Source organism: Strix uralensis, chromosome 12 (assembly GCF_047716275.1).
Source record: "Strix uralensis isolate ZFMK-TIS-50842 chromosome 12, bStrUra1, whole genome shotgun sequence".
Lineage (NCBI taxonomy): Eukaryota > Metazoa > Chordata > Aves > Strigiformes > Strigidae > Strix > Strix uralensis.
The window spans coordinates 14,301,908-14,316,037 of record NC_133983.1 but is presented as its reverse complement, the minus strand read 5'-3'; the positions used below and the strand labels follow the sequence as shown (position 1 = coordinate 14,316,037).

The 14,130-nt window shown below is 34.8% G+C and overlaps 1 protein-coding gene across 2 annotated transcripts in view; it reads left to right on the top strand.

Moving 5' to 3' along the window:
• Positions 1–14,130, top strand: part of LOC141949031 (transcription initiation factor TFIID subunit 4-like) — a 149,834-nt gene that overhangs the window by 40,723 nt on the left and 94,981 nt on the right. For both annotated transcript variants that reach the window (XR_012630632.1, XM_074882200.1), the window contains exon 10: positions 6,390–6,559. Coding sequence is in view for 1 of the 2 variants with exons in the window: in XM_074882200.1 (XP_074738301.1) it covers positions 6,390–6,559 (170 nt within the window). In the remaining variant the exon portion in view is untranslated. The remainder of the gene's footprint in view (positions 1–6,389; positions 6,560–14,130) is intronic.

Here is a 14,130-nt window from a genome sequence, read left to right as displayed (position 1 = left end):
TAATTATTTTCCACTGATGAAAGTTCATTTTATTTGTGTTTAAACATTTTCTTTCTTTGTTAAATAACAAAATATTCCTAGATTTTCATTTTTGTATTCTGGATTTCTTATGTTGCTCTGACATCATCAAACCAGTAATTAATTTTCAGGCTTATGCTTTTGCAGGTGAAGTAAAAGTGAATTTGTAGCTCTTAGAAATATCTCTGCTTTGAGGCATGTCAGTATTGCAACTAATAGTGGTAGTACTTAGTATTAATCTAGAAGCAAAATCATTCAATTTTTTATTTTCCAATGCTTTTGCCTCCCACTGAGTATTTAAATGATTTAAAATGTCTGTTGGGTTGAATTGTACTGTCTTAATAAGTATTTTTTATGTTTGTAAGCAACATGAGCATTTATTCTTCGTTAGTATAGCTTTCAATTTTACATACACCAAAAGGGACAGCATTTTTTTTAACTGGATGTTGTAAACTGTGCCAGGATTGATTCTTGCATTCACTTAGTTTATACATAGAATATATTAGGTTAGCTGGAATTGTTAATTTTCCCTTGGGGAGAAGCAAATGCTCAAGGCACTGATTGATAAATCAATAAATCTTTAGTGAGTTTGGTAAATAAGCTGTCAAGGGTGTATGTCATTTTTCCTCTAGAGAACAAATTTTAGTCAGAATGAATGTGTTTGTTTCCTTGCATTGTTTTCTCCTTCAAAATAGTAAGATACAAAGCTGCATTTAAATAAGTCCATAAAATTGCAAGGATTTATTAAACAGCAGCAAAGATCAAGCTTTTTCTTGATATCTTAACAAAGAATTCAGTTGTTTGCATATTTGCATTTCAACCCCTAACCTCTCCTGAGGACAAATAGATGTCTGACTATTAAGCCTAAAGGCAGAGAGCTGGAAATCTGTATTAATCCTCTGAATGCTGACTAGTTTTCCTCAACATTCCCAGCGTGTGTGAAGAATATGTTTTTAGCCAGAAGGCAAACTGGCATCTAAAGCAAAGCAAGAATTTTGAAAAATAGTAGTGTTATGTATAAATTTATTTTGCCCTTAGTGTTTTATTATTGCATATTTGTTTCATTATTTTATATTCTGCTTTCTTTAAAATAACTTACTTGAGCTCTTCACTCTTGTGAGCAAAGTGTTGGTCACTAGAAATGGAAATGTGAACTTTGTTATTTTCAGTTTCTTCTATTCTGGACTGTGGGAAATACAGGAAGGCATTACATAAAAGACGTAGCAATTAGGAATTTTGCAAATTACAGCTTAGCCTTTAACGTCAGCACTTATTAATGAACTGTAAGGCTGCTTACATGAGTTCAGTGGATATTACAGTAGCTGTTCTATGACGCAGAGTTTTCAACCCAAGACTTCTGCAATGTAAAGTTGTTTGATTAATGAAATTTTATGTCACCTTTTTTGGTATTAAAATTTATTATTGCTAAATTTTTCAGAGACAACTACAGAGAACTCCATTTAATTGACTTTTCAACTATGTTAATACCTAACGGTGGAAATTGAATCCCATTTTTTGTAATTTTTTGCTTGTTTGTTTTACGGTAGAAATTCAGACTTATATTTGTACCATAATAGTCCAGCTGGAGGTTTCTGTAGTTGGGAGAGATGAAGCAGAAGGCCCACTGAAGTCTGCTGGTGGCCTGTGTGTTTGGCTATAACTGCTGTGTACATCATCATCTAGTTTGGTAACCTCAGTGCTCCCACTAACATAATCAGTGAAAGCAGAGTCTCAAAGTAATTACCCATAGTTCAGATTGTGGCCAATATAAAGAACTAGTGGACACACTTGTTCCCACTGATACTGAGTCAGAATACTATTTCAGTTGGAAGGGACCTTGAGAGGTCAACTAGTCCAACGTCTGACTCAGAGCGGGTTTGGTTAGATCAGGGACTTGTCCAGTTCTGTGTATGTCCAAGGATTAAGATACATATTTGTACTCTTGTATTATCCAGCACTTCCTAACTGTATTGGGTAAGGCTCAGTGGCATTGCATGTAAAATGAGGCAAGAAGTGGACTGAACCATTCCCTTTATGTGTGTGATGATGGTATGTTTACCATAGTGTACCAGGCAGCCAGATGCTCCTTCCCTTTCACGGCAACCTTTCTTTTTCTGGAACAGTATTTTGAAGTTATATACAACCTCTTGGAGCTTGTCTTTATCAGGTTTTATAGAGCCAATGTGATGGACTTTTTTTTCAGAATGAGTTCTATGAAGTGACTGAGATCATTTGAAGCTTATCTTAGTATTTGTATTTTATGCTGCTGACTGGCAACATTGTAAAACAGAGTCTACCTGGGAATAAAAAATTTGTTTTCAGACCTCTTTTGCCTAGCCAAAAGAGTCTGTTACCTGTTATCTTATTTTTATTTTTTAAAATGGAAGTTTAATAACATAGTTCTAGCAAAACGCCTCAGAAAGCATGATGTTACATCTAATAATGTGCAAATCAGCCTTTAAGGAGAGAAGGACAGCTAATGTAGATGTTAAATGGATAACTTCAGAGTTTTCATCTCAAAATGATATATGTTGTAAAACCTTAGGCTTTAAGTTTCTTTGTTTTTCCAAATAAATATTTCAAGCTATAAGGTGATGGTGTATTTTTTCAATATTTTTCAAAATAAAGAAAAAGGCTGTGACTGTAAATGTGATATGTTCTGTCATCCTTTTTGCTTATCAGTGAGAAGATCCAACATAGACCGTGAATGAATTGTACGACAAAGCAGCATTAGGGAGAAATTTCATATTAAAGCTTGAAACTCAGAATAAGCATTAAATAAAATAAATAGAATTTATGCCATTATAAAACATAATATAGTAGTGGCTATTACAGTAATTTCAAGTTACCATTTATATCCAATGTATTGTTGTTGTTCTCTGATCTTGTGATCCATGGAATTTGTAGACTTGCTCAGAGTCTTGCATACGTGTAGGGACTTTGCCCTAACGACATGAAACTTCACTTTTGAGAGAGAGGGGAATCAATAGTATAATATTGTCTCAGTTCCTTTATGTATTCTTATAGCTTATTTGGGAACAGTTCAGTACTGCAGATTTGGACATCATTGGCTCACATCTTACAAAGTGCATGAGAAAGAAAAGCAGTATGCAGTTGTGGAGTTTTGTTCATAAAGAAAATGCTGCCAGATTTCTATAATGGCTTGTCTTAGTTTAAACAAGATCTTTGAAACTTGTTACGGAGAACTGTGCAAATACTTTTTCTTTCTTCTTTTCAAATAATTTTTTTGTTGTAATTGCATGAGTGTTTTTAATGAAGAGGAGAGGGAGAGGTGTTACAAGATGTTGAATATAGGAGGAAGAACTGAACTTTTAGATGCTTTAAGATGTAGTTTGCATTTGGAAAGAGTTCGAGAACTCATGCTGTCTTCTTAAAAATAGCATGGATTTTGGAATTTTAAATTTATTCCATAAGGCTCAGAATTTAATTCAGTAAAAAACAGAAATAATTATTGAAACAGTATAATTAGTATGAGCACAGTAATATATGCCAAGAAACATGAAGTTGTTAAATACTGTGCTGGGATGAAAAGGGAAAGATAGAGTAATCATCAATCTAGACGACCACTGGATGGCATCTTTGTTCCGTGGAGTGACTTCTGAAAACTCATTCATCTGGACTTAAAAGTTGACTTTTATAGGAAATTGTTTGGCAAGAATGCCAGCCCTCTTTATATATAAATGTTTGTGTGTTTCAGTATCCAAACCCAAGCGCTTCTTCATGATGAAGTTCCTTGAAGTCAAAAAGAATATATTCATAGAGTTTTCCCCCATTAGACTGAAAAAATTGTCGTCCCAATTATGATTAAAACATTTCGTATCTATCTTCCATGTAACATTAAAAAAAAAAGTGTACTCAAAGATAGTAGATTGCCAGTGTAAGATGGAAGGAAATTATTCTCTCCAGGAGTTACAGTGATGGTCTTAAAAGAGCTATTGCATTGATTTTAATAATTTCATTGGAATCCTGCTATGAATTGTCTGGTTTTATTTCAGACAGTATTTATTTATAATGTTGTCACAGATCTGTGAATCAAAATTAGAATAGCTAAAATGCTAAGTAGAAGGAAGGTAAAAGATTGTACTTTCTTCAGCTATTAAGTAAAAGTAGAGGTAAGTATAAACTTCTCTTAAAAACTGTGTTCTTGAAGTCAAGAGTGCTGTCTTGACTTCTGCATGGATGGTTGCTTGAAGGTGGTGAAAGTACCTCAGTCCTGGCAACCTGATCTGGAAATACAGTGTTGAGACTGCTAGCCAGATTGTGCGTAACTGTGTGATCATGGGCGCTGTATATGCAGAAAGCATACGAGTATCCTGCTCAATTAATGTTTTATCAAGATCCTTTGAGTCCATGTGCTCAGGACCCCAGACACTGTCAAACCCCACAGGGCAGCAGTGCTGTGAGGGTCCACTGGAGTCAATAGTGCATTATGTTTTTTGACTGTAGAAGCTGGTTAATGTTTTGTAGTTTGGTTGATTTTTGCTTTATTTTGAAATTCTGGGTTCAAGTCTGTTTTCCAGTAGCCTCCACTATCTTACATAGTTTTGAGTTTGTGTTATGGTAACTTACATGAATTTGGTTTTGCCATGGTTTAAAAGGCCTGTTGGATTTGGGCCTTGTGTGTTCTGGGTAGATTACCTTGGGTGATGCTCATTCTATTTCAAGCATTGAGGTTTTTAAAACCCCAAAATCTTAGTTTTTCCACTTTTTTCAGTTTTAGTTGCTTTTTTTTCATTTGTAGTTAGAATCTTTTGAAATTGTCGCTGAATATTTCAGTCGCTATTAGTTGTTATGTAGCCAAGTACATTTATCAGCTGTGGTATTTGGGGGCAGTTCTATAACTGGTTGGGCAAGGCCAAAGAGTAGTTCAGTCATCTATGCACCAAATGCACAGGAGCCCAGTTTCTTCATGGTAGCTTTTGTGACCCTCCTACGAGTATCATGTACATACCATGTGAAATGTAAAAATGAAAATCCTTTAGATTCAGCACAAAAGCCATCAAGGCAGGTTTGTGCACATCAATTTTGTGACACTATCCTCAGGAATTTCGTTCTAAGAATAAATCAAGTGCTTAGCACTTGTGGAAAATCACAAAAGCTCATTTGTGTAGCATTTTTCTGACAATCATTGTAAATTTTTCCATTTTCTGCCTCAAGTGTTCAGGATATTTCTCCAGGTTTATACAAACAAAAATCTCTTCTTGACTTCTTGCTGCAGAAGAAAACAAAATCTAACAAACCGTAGAAGTCTTCCACCAAAATTGGCTGCTCTAGTGCAGGAGAGTATGGGAGAACAGGAAGGACCTAGACTGTGGATTTCTAGATTTCTTTTGTTCTCAGACATTACTTGTATCTTTTGGTTTTTACTGTAGGCGTTGAACTTGTAACGAGTGACAGAAAATATTCTAGGGTGCATAGGATGACAGCTATGTAATAATTTTTAAAAAATCTTTTAAATTAAGCCTTTGTTTGCTTTATGCAGTAGTAGGAGTCTGGGCTTGGATGTATGTTAGTCTTTTCCATATATATATATATTCTCAAAGGTTGTGTAATTGCTCCTAGAATATGATGAAATACAGTGTTCATGTCAGTAATAGCTCCTAAACAGAATGTGCTAAAAACAGATGGTTGTTTCCACAGTTATGAGTCATACCTCGTAGAGGTAGGAGGTAGAAGATGCTTGGGAGATACCGGTATGGAAACTCAAATTTGTTAGTACTTCCTCAAACTGTTAGGAAGGGTATTGCAGGGCAAACGGTAGCCTGGGAAGTGCTGCTATCATCTTCTCAAATGCAGGTCATTTTTCTAAAACTAGTTGACATGTTATACTTTTTTTTGGTATGTTGCCAGAGAAAATAGCAGTGCATATTCAAACTACACTTTGGTGCCCATTTTGATAGGAACTTGTGAAACAGTGCAGGATTCCATATTCATGTTTTTGCTTTTAATGTCTGTGGGATTTTTTATTTATTTTATTATTTTACTCCTCGTTTTCACCATAAAGAGAATAGTCAAATGCTCTGTCTTTATTGGTGATCATTGCCTTTAGTTTCATGACCATCCTGGTTTCATTGATATCACTGACTCTCGGATGAAGAAAAGACACCTCTGTCGTACCTTCTGTTACAGAGGAATTGTCCTGCTTCTAAAATTTTCCTACTGTGATCAGAGAAATACTTAGTTATTTCTGAATCTAGAATATATTGTGTGAAAATGGAGACCCTAGTGGTTGTGCCTCAAGTTGGCCCAGCCACTGGGCATGTTGCATGGTGATTACTTTTGGAGATGCAGATAATATACAAAATTAATATATCACATGCAGAATTACTTTTGTTTTTTTTTCATTATAGAGATGATGATGACATCAATGATGTTGCCTCTATGGCTGGTGTTAATCTTAATGAAGAGAGTGCCCGAATTATGGCTACAAACTCTGACTTGGTTGGAACCCAGATACAGTCCTGTAAAGATGAACCCTTTCTTGCTGCTATACCTCTACATAAACGCATACTTGAAATGGGTGAGAAACATGTCCTTTCCTTTTGATAGTGTTTCCTTTGGAGTTATGCGATTCTGAGTAACAGAATATGCTTAGCACTTAAGATTTTTTTTAAGCATTTTATTACATAATCTTGTATTGCTAAACTTTCAAGGTTTTTGTGATAAAAGTAACTTAGTTACCTCAAGTTGGAAAAAAACAGTATACTGGTACTTTTATACTTCATGCTTTCCCCATGTTTTTTATATCCAAGGATCTCAAAGCTCTTTGCAAACATTAATTATTTCTCACAATCCTCCTTCATGTTTTACACATGAGAAGATTTAAACAGAGAGGTAAAGTAAGTAGTACAGGTCACAGAGGACACCTGCGAATAACATTTAACAGAATGTTGAAGTTATCTGTCAAGATTTTCTTTCCCCATACAGACCAGTTTTTCAGTTCTTAACACCTGCATCTATTTAAGTTCATAGTGATTTTCTTACAGCATTTTTTCAAAAAGGTGTATTTATTTATGCTGGCAAAAAGGTGTATTTATTTATTCTGATATTTAAAAACAGAAGTTAAAAACTTTAGTAAAAAAAATAAGTATTCAAAATGAGTGATGTTTTAAGGTTAGTAAGTATGCTCAGAATGTATTTTATATGACACATTTCATTAATATACTATATATGTTTTAGTACCTAAATGTATCTTTTTCAACATAATTTTGGTAATATTTTCAGAGCCATCAGTGTCTTAAGATACTAAGCTCAAATTGTTTAGGGGCATAAATCATATATTTCTTTTAGAACTATGCTTACATCACTAGTTAAATTTGTAAAATTTTTAGGGATCTAATTCTCATAATTTTAAAAATAAGACCAAAATCTTGTTACAAATCAGTACAGTTGGGTTTTTAAGTCATGTGGTTACTTCCGAAATGTGATTTGTGTTTATGTTCATTGAATTAATGGAAGCCTTTTTATATTGCAGTTGCAGGCAGAGTTCTTCATTGACTTATTGTCAAGCTTCAGTCTTGTATTTTAATAAATGCCCCTTTAAGTTCTCATTCAGAGAAATGAATTATTTTGCATGCTATAGTTACCATGTTGCGATGGTGTGATGATGGCAGTATGTGATGCAGTCTGGGAAGGCATATGTGCAAGCATTTTGTGAGATGGCTTACCACCACCTGAGCTAGGAAGCTAGCAAGGTTTTAATGAAATTTGTCTGAGAAACTATTGTGAGGGATACTCAAATAATAGTTTATACAGGTGTAAGAAAACCAAAAGGAAACAGACATAAAACTGTTAAAAAGAATGGGAAATGAGTAATGAATTTGCCATATAAGCCTTAATGAACTGTCTGGGTGTAACAATTGCTGCACAACATGAAGCTATAATTACAAGTGCAGGACTTACAGGAATCTGTACATACTTTAAGAGCCACAGAACCCATCACACTATTCATCACTGCCTTTTGGGGTTTGCTCCTCTGAGGAACAAATCCCTATGGCTGTTTTTGAAGCTTTATTGGCTTTGATAATTGAAATGAAACTTTCAAAGCTTTTAAAAGCTGCTGCAGGGATTTACTTCTCAAAAGCAGTGAATCCAGAAGAGCGGCCACTCCTAGTGATCTCCTGCAGCCACTTTTAGGGCTTTATTTTGGCTTTACATGAAGCCTTTTATAGTTTTGAAAGTGGCTGTGGGGTTCACTAGTGGCTACTATCTGGGATCTATGGCTCTTGAGGAGAGAATTCCTTCAGCTGATTTTGAAGTTTTAGAAACTTGGTTTTCACTGTGTGTGGCCAGATTTGTTGTTTGCATAGGACCACACACAAATTTAGTAGTTTGTGCTACTGGGCACTTAAAATAACGACATTGTAAGTTCACGACAAAACTTGGTCTTACCATATGTTGCTGTGCCTAGACACACCAGGACTAAGCAAAGGAGGCTGTGACCTTCTCAAGCACATTAGGAAAAAGAAAGTATGTTATGCAAGTCCTCATTCTTCTGTTTTTGTTATGCCTGTTGACAAATGAGATAAAATACATTGTTTCTTCTTACTTTTACCTGAATATGACTTAAACAGACCTTATTTTCTACCTTTAAATCTATTCATATTTAATGATCGCTTTAGTTTTAGGGCACGTTTTTAATGTTTTAGTAAAAGAGAGATTTGTGGTATGTACAGTATTAGGAAACTGCTCGTCTCTCCTTTCTCAGAAGCTAGATCTTTCAAGTTTTCTGTAATATTAATCTCCTTCTCTCTTTTCTGAGTAAGAGCTCTGTCGAGCAACTCAGTAGTGTTCCCCAAAGGCTGTTTCAGAGATTGTGCTTCCATTCACCAGAGTCAGAATATAAACTGCTAAAGTGAGAGCAGATGCTATTCAGTCTTTGGCAGTAACCACCAGCCAAATGCCTCAAAGTTATAGTGAAAGAGGTTTCTTAATATATTGTACGTTCTTATCTCTACTGTAACTTGGCAGTGTTATCATCCAAAGTTTATTTTAAATCTAAATGACTAATATTATTATTGATCCTTTTAAATGGAAGAAGTAACTGAAATATAATTCATGCAAAGATATTCATCCACTTCCCACATGCTTCCTTATCCAATTTTGTATCTAGTCATCTTTGGCTGGTAATCATTGCCATTTGTTCATGTAGGAAAACTGGGCTGTGACTGTTTCAAATTCTTCTTTGATGAAAAATCAAGAGTGGGTATTACTTAGTAGATAATGTATTTCTTTTGCTATTCCATTCAGGATCATAAAACTTTAAACCCTGATCTTTCTACGTGACAGCACAGCACAATGAAACATATGCAAAGAGCTGTAAGGCTTTTTTGTTTCTCTTTTTGGGAAGTTGAGAGGCAGAGGTTGATGTTCTTCATGCATGTGCATGCTGACGTGCATACAAACTCTTAAAACTTTCTAGGTCTTTATTAGTAAAATGGTTAGTATTTCTGTAAAGGACAAGATAAGCCAATTAGACTTTCACAAGTAAATAATGCTGAAAAACCTAGCTTTTTCATGTGGTTTTATGAGAAAGAAAAATAATCTTCATGATTTGTAATTGTCTCACTTTCATTCATAAGCTATTTCTTGGTGGGTAAGAATGCTAATACAGCATTTTTATTAATATGATCTGGCAGGTTGTTTTAAGCATGACAGTTTTCTCTGGTTTGTAACCATCTTGTGAAAATAGAAATTCCTTGACTTAGGAATTACTTTATTACAGTGTTGTTTCTGAGAGCACATAATAATTAGACTGCACTGTGTTATATATTTAGTGTTAGTGAAAGGTAGCAGGATAATAGTGAAGGATGGGATAAAAGGTGACCCTTTTCATATCATCTAATAACTAAATCCACAGAAAAAGGGAACAGATATGTACTTTCATGAGAAGTCTCTTGACTGAGAGTTGGCGATCTCTAGAACCTCCACTAGCGGTTCCAAAAAAACTTTGCTTTATATTCTGTGGTCAACAGACCATGATACCCTCACAAGGTTAGAATCTGCAGGAGCTTAATTCCCACAGCTTTCGTTTTAATTCTGATTTATTCTACAACCAGATGATGCCATTTTGCTTTTACTTGGCTATCCCTAAAGTGCCACAACTTGTGGAGAATCTTAACCATAAATGAACTGTCTTAATGCAATAATAATGAAACATAAGTTTGGCATGCTGTATTCTTTGACTGTTTTTTTCTCTCTCTCTTTTTCTTCACTTTCAGTGTTCTTCACTCAATTTTTCTACTTTAGTTTTTATTGTTAAAGAGCACTGACTGAATAGAATAATTACAAATGTGACATTCTAAGAAATGTGGGACTGGTTTGGCCATATTGAATACATTTTAACTGTCTATCTTGTATTTTCAAATTATTGTTACTTAAATATGTACGATAAAAATGTATTGGAGGATCATCAATGATATTTTTATTTCACATTCAGAATTATTTTTACATCTGCATTAGGAAACACATTTTTTTATAGCATGATTTTATGAAATGCTGTGTTTATGTCTGTTATCTTGCATTGTTACAAACTTCCTTTAGAAAAAAATTTGTTACATTGACAACATAGCATACACCTTCAACATTTTATATCACAAAATTGGTACTGGATTCTCTTGCTTCATCCAAATAGGTTTTTAGGCTAGAACACACATAGTGGTGCAGGCCAATTATTATGAAGCTTGAAAATGTGCTGATGAATCCAAATTCTCCTAGTCCATTAGTTAAAAGGCCTACAGTCTTCCTTAAAACAGCTTCAGAGAAGCTTGGCTTGATAGAATTAAGCCACTGTCTCTGTCACTGTAACAGTTGTAGGGTTAGACTCAACGTAATTTATAGGTTTACCTTTTTGTTATTTTACATGTAATGTGTTTTTTTTAATTCTGTCTGATGAAATATTGATCATTGTTCTGCCTTGATTCTTTCTTTGTTCAGTCACACTTGAATTGCATGTCTGCTACAAAAATGCATGTTAAAACATAAAGAAATAGCTTATGTGTGTTTTCTGTATTCTGGAGTGTATTGAATCTACTATGTGGCATCACAGTGGCAGCCCAGTTGTGTGCATATGTATATATTTTAAATAAATAATTTGAATACTCTAGAGGGCATTTTATGTTGCTAAACCATCTGAAAACTGATTGGAATATCCTTCATGGAACCAGGCCAGTAGATTTCAGAGCCTCTATTTAAAGCGTTTGTACTAGTTTAATAAGAGAGTCATTCTGTCATCCCTGTTTTATCTGTTTGTTTGTCAACAGTTGTATTCATGTTTGAATGAGATGAAACTGTACTATTGATGATTGCTCTTTCATATACAGAGCAGTTCTAACATAAAAGTATACTTATTTCTCTGGTTGGTTTACTTTAGAGGGTTTTTATAGCTGCTTAGATTACAGTTGTCATGGGTTCTGAAATTCTGAGCTATCAGATTGCCTGTGAACATAATTTTTTGTTTTCACTGCACTATTTGTTGATGTGACTTAGTCGTTTTCATTGTTAACTTTTAACTTTTTATCCTTGAGTTGATCTGTCTTCAAACTGATATATTCCTTTTAATACCAGTTTTTCCACCAGCATCTTTCTGTCAGAATGACCTCCTTAAATACCTGTGGACATAACTCTTCATTGTGTTTGGAGATAGTGCTAACATGTACTTGTTCTTAAGCACAGCGTTTTGAAGTCATGCATTGTCCTAATTACATACTTAGTCCACTTGAACTGTACCTAGAGTGGTGTTTTCTGTGTTTCTAGTTGCTTTCTATCAGGAGAAAAAGTCATGTTAGGTATTGTATGATCCAAATTGCAAGTTATTGTGCATGCCAAATACATTGACCTTCTCTAGTTCCTATAAACTTCAGTATGTCTGTCACCTGCAGAGATGTGTCAGGTCTAGAGGTGTATTTACATTCTGACATCTGGAATAGTTCTTTAACTGAGTGCAAAGTTAAGAGTTTTTTTTCATTAGTAGAAGGTGTACAGTGCTTCCAATCTTATCAGTGTCCACAGTTGTGATAATTTAGTTTCTTATGTTGAGATTGGAGTTTATTGTACGTGTTCAATAGAGAATCTGGTTTTATATTCCAACATATTTGATTGCTAATGTTACAATATTATAAGACAATTGTATGTTATTTAAATTAATTATTTCTTTTTCAAAAAAGGTGGGAATACATTCCCATCTTAGTATCAGCAGCAGCGTTGCCAAATAAACATAACCAGTAAGTATTTCAGCAGAATGTTAAACCGTATTGTTGTTCTTTCTTTAATAGGTCCATGATTAGACTTCCTGTTTTACAAGATGTCCCAACATGTGTTGGAATGGTAACTTCAGTACCACCTGAGAGCTTGGAGTCTGCCTTTCTGTGAAAGGTAGGGCAGCTTCTGTTCAATATTTTTTGTGTATTTCTAAGGTTTTCTTTTTATTAATCTTACTGGTTCTGCAACACTACAGAATCTGAGTTATGCTTTTAGCAGTATCACCTCTAAGTGCCAGAACTGATGTTATTTCATCAAGCAGTAATTTCTCAAAATAAATGTAGATATGTTCAAATTATGATTTATTTATGAAAAAAAAAATGAAGCTGTCTCTTCAGGCATCACTTCAGAGGTTTTGCTCCAATTGAACTGAGAGCATGACCATACTATTTGTTCTCAGAAATATTTGGAGAATTCAAGTTTTGTTTTCACCATAATACCTTGCTTCTGTTTTATGAACGTAGTGGAAGAGCCTTCTTTAAAAGGTCTTGCTGTTTCTGGAAGGCAGTTCTGGCCTTCAGGGCCTACCAAAATACGTTGCCCAGCCTCAGAATAAGTTTGTATCTGGGAATTGAATGGCTTAAATTTCTTGGTCTCTGCAAAATAGAGTAAAATTGAGATCATCATTCTGTGGAGATGCATTCTCTACCAGATTCATTTATAAAGTCCATCTCATAAAGAGATTTCTGGTAATAAATATTGGATGTAAAATAAGAACAATAAAAAGAAAACCTTAGAGAACCATTCAATATTGCAATAAAGCTGACTTACATTATCCCTGTAGGCAAACTCCATGCTCTAGAGGTGGTACTAATGTCCCCAACTCTCAACACATGTTGGAACATCTTTGTGGAGGAGGAAGTCATTGATCAGTGAGCAGCATCTTCAAGGATCGTTTAAGGGGGAAAAAGTAAAAGGTAATCTTTTCTAAAATATGTTGAAATGATTGTTCATTACGTTTATTTGGCAATCCTGCTGCTCATACTAAGGTTGTAATGTTTTAATTTCTAAAATTACTGAAAAACCTCATAAACTTCACTTTAATCTTTCCTTCTTCCATGAGTTTGAATTGTATTTGTTAGCCTCCTTCGTTTTGCTGAGCCTACTGCATACAAAGTCCAGATTCTACTATAACTCATTGGCAATTTGATGCTTTTTTCAGTGCTTATAATACGGAGAGTGTTTGTGGTTTAACCAGTTTTGCAGTGTCTAGCGTTAAATAAGTCACAGCCAAATGTTGCAAAGTGTTGAGCTGATACAAAGACATTCTACTGGTAACAAAAAGGTATTTGTTTTCAAGAAAGTATCTACAACACTGGGTGTTGTACCAGATGAGGTACCACCATCTGTTCTTGCACAATAATGTAGAAGTGCAACTTCAATATCAGCTATCATAAACTAAAGCTATTTTGACAAAATCAAATGACCGTGTCTAATCTGGATAAATATTTTAGTGTGGATGATCAGGTGATGCATGGATTTGGTATTAATGAATGTGGCACAATGTCCTGATCTTGACAACTTTTCCTCTAATCCTGGATATACACAGATGAAGGTGGTGACATTTTGAAATTTAGGTTATGGTCTTTGGTCTACCCTTCTGGTATCCTTTTTAATTTCCTGTGTTCTTTGTGCATACCCTTTCCAGCTGACATGCCCATCTCACCTCCTTGAGATGAGGCCTCATGTTGAGCTAGTCTGCCTGGCAGCCAGTTTGTAGTGGACAACTGTGATACCTGTTCAGGCATGTCACTAACAAGACTTTTACAGTGTCAGAGAGATGGTTTCTCTAGGAAAAAAAAAAAGCCAGAATGTCTGCATTGTTTACAGAAG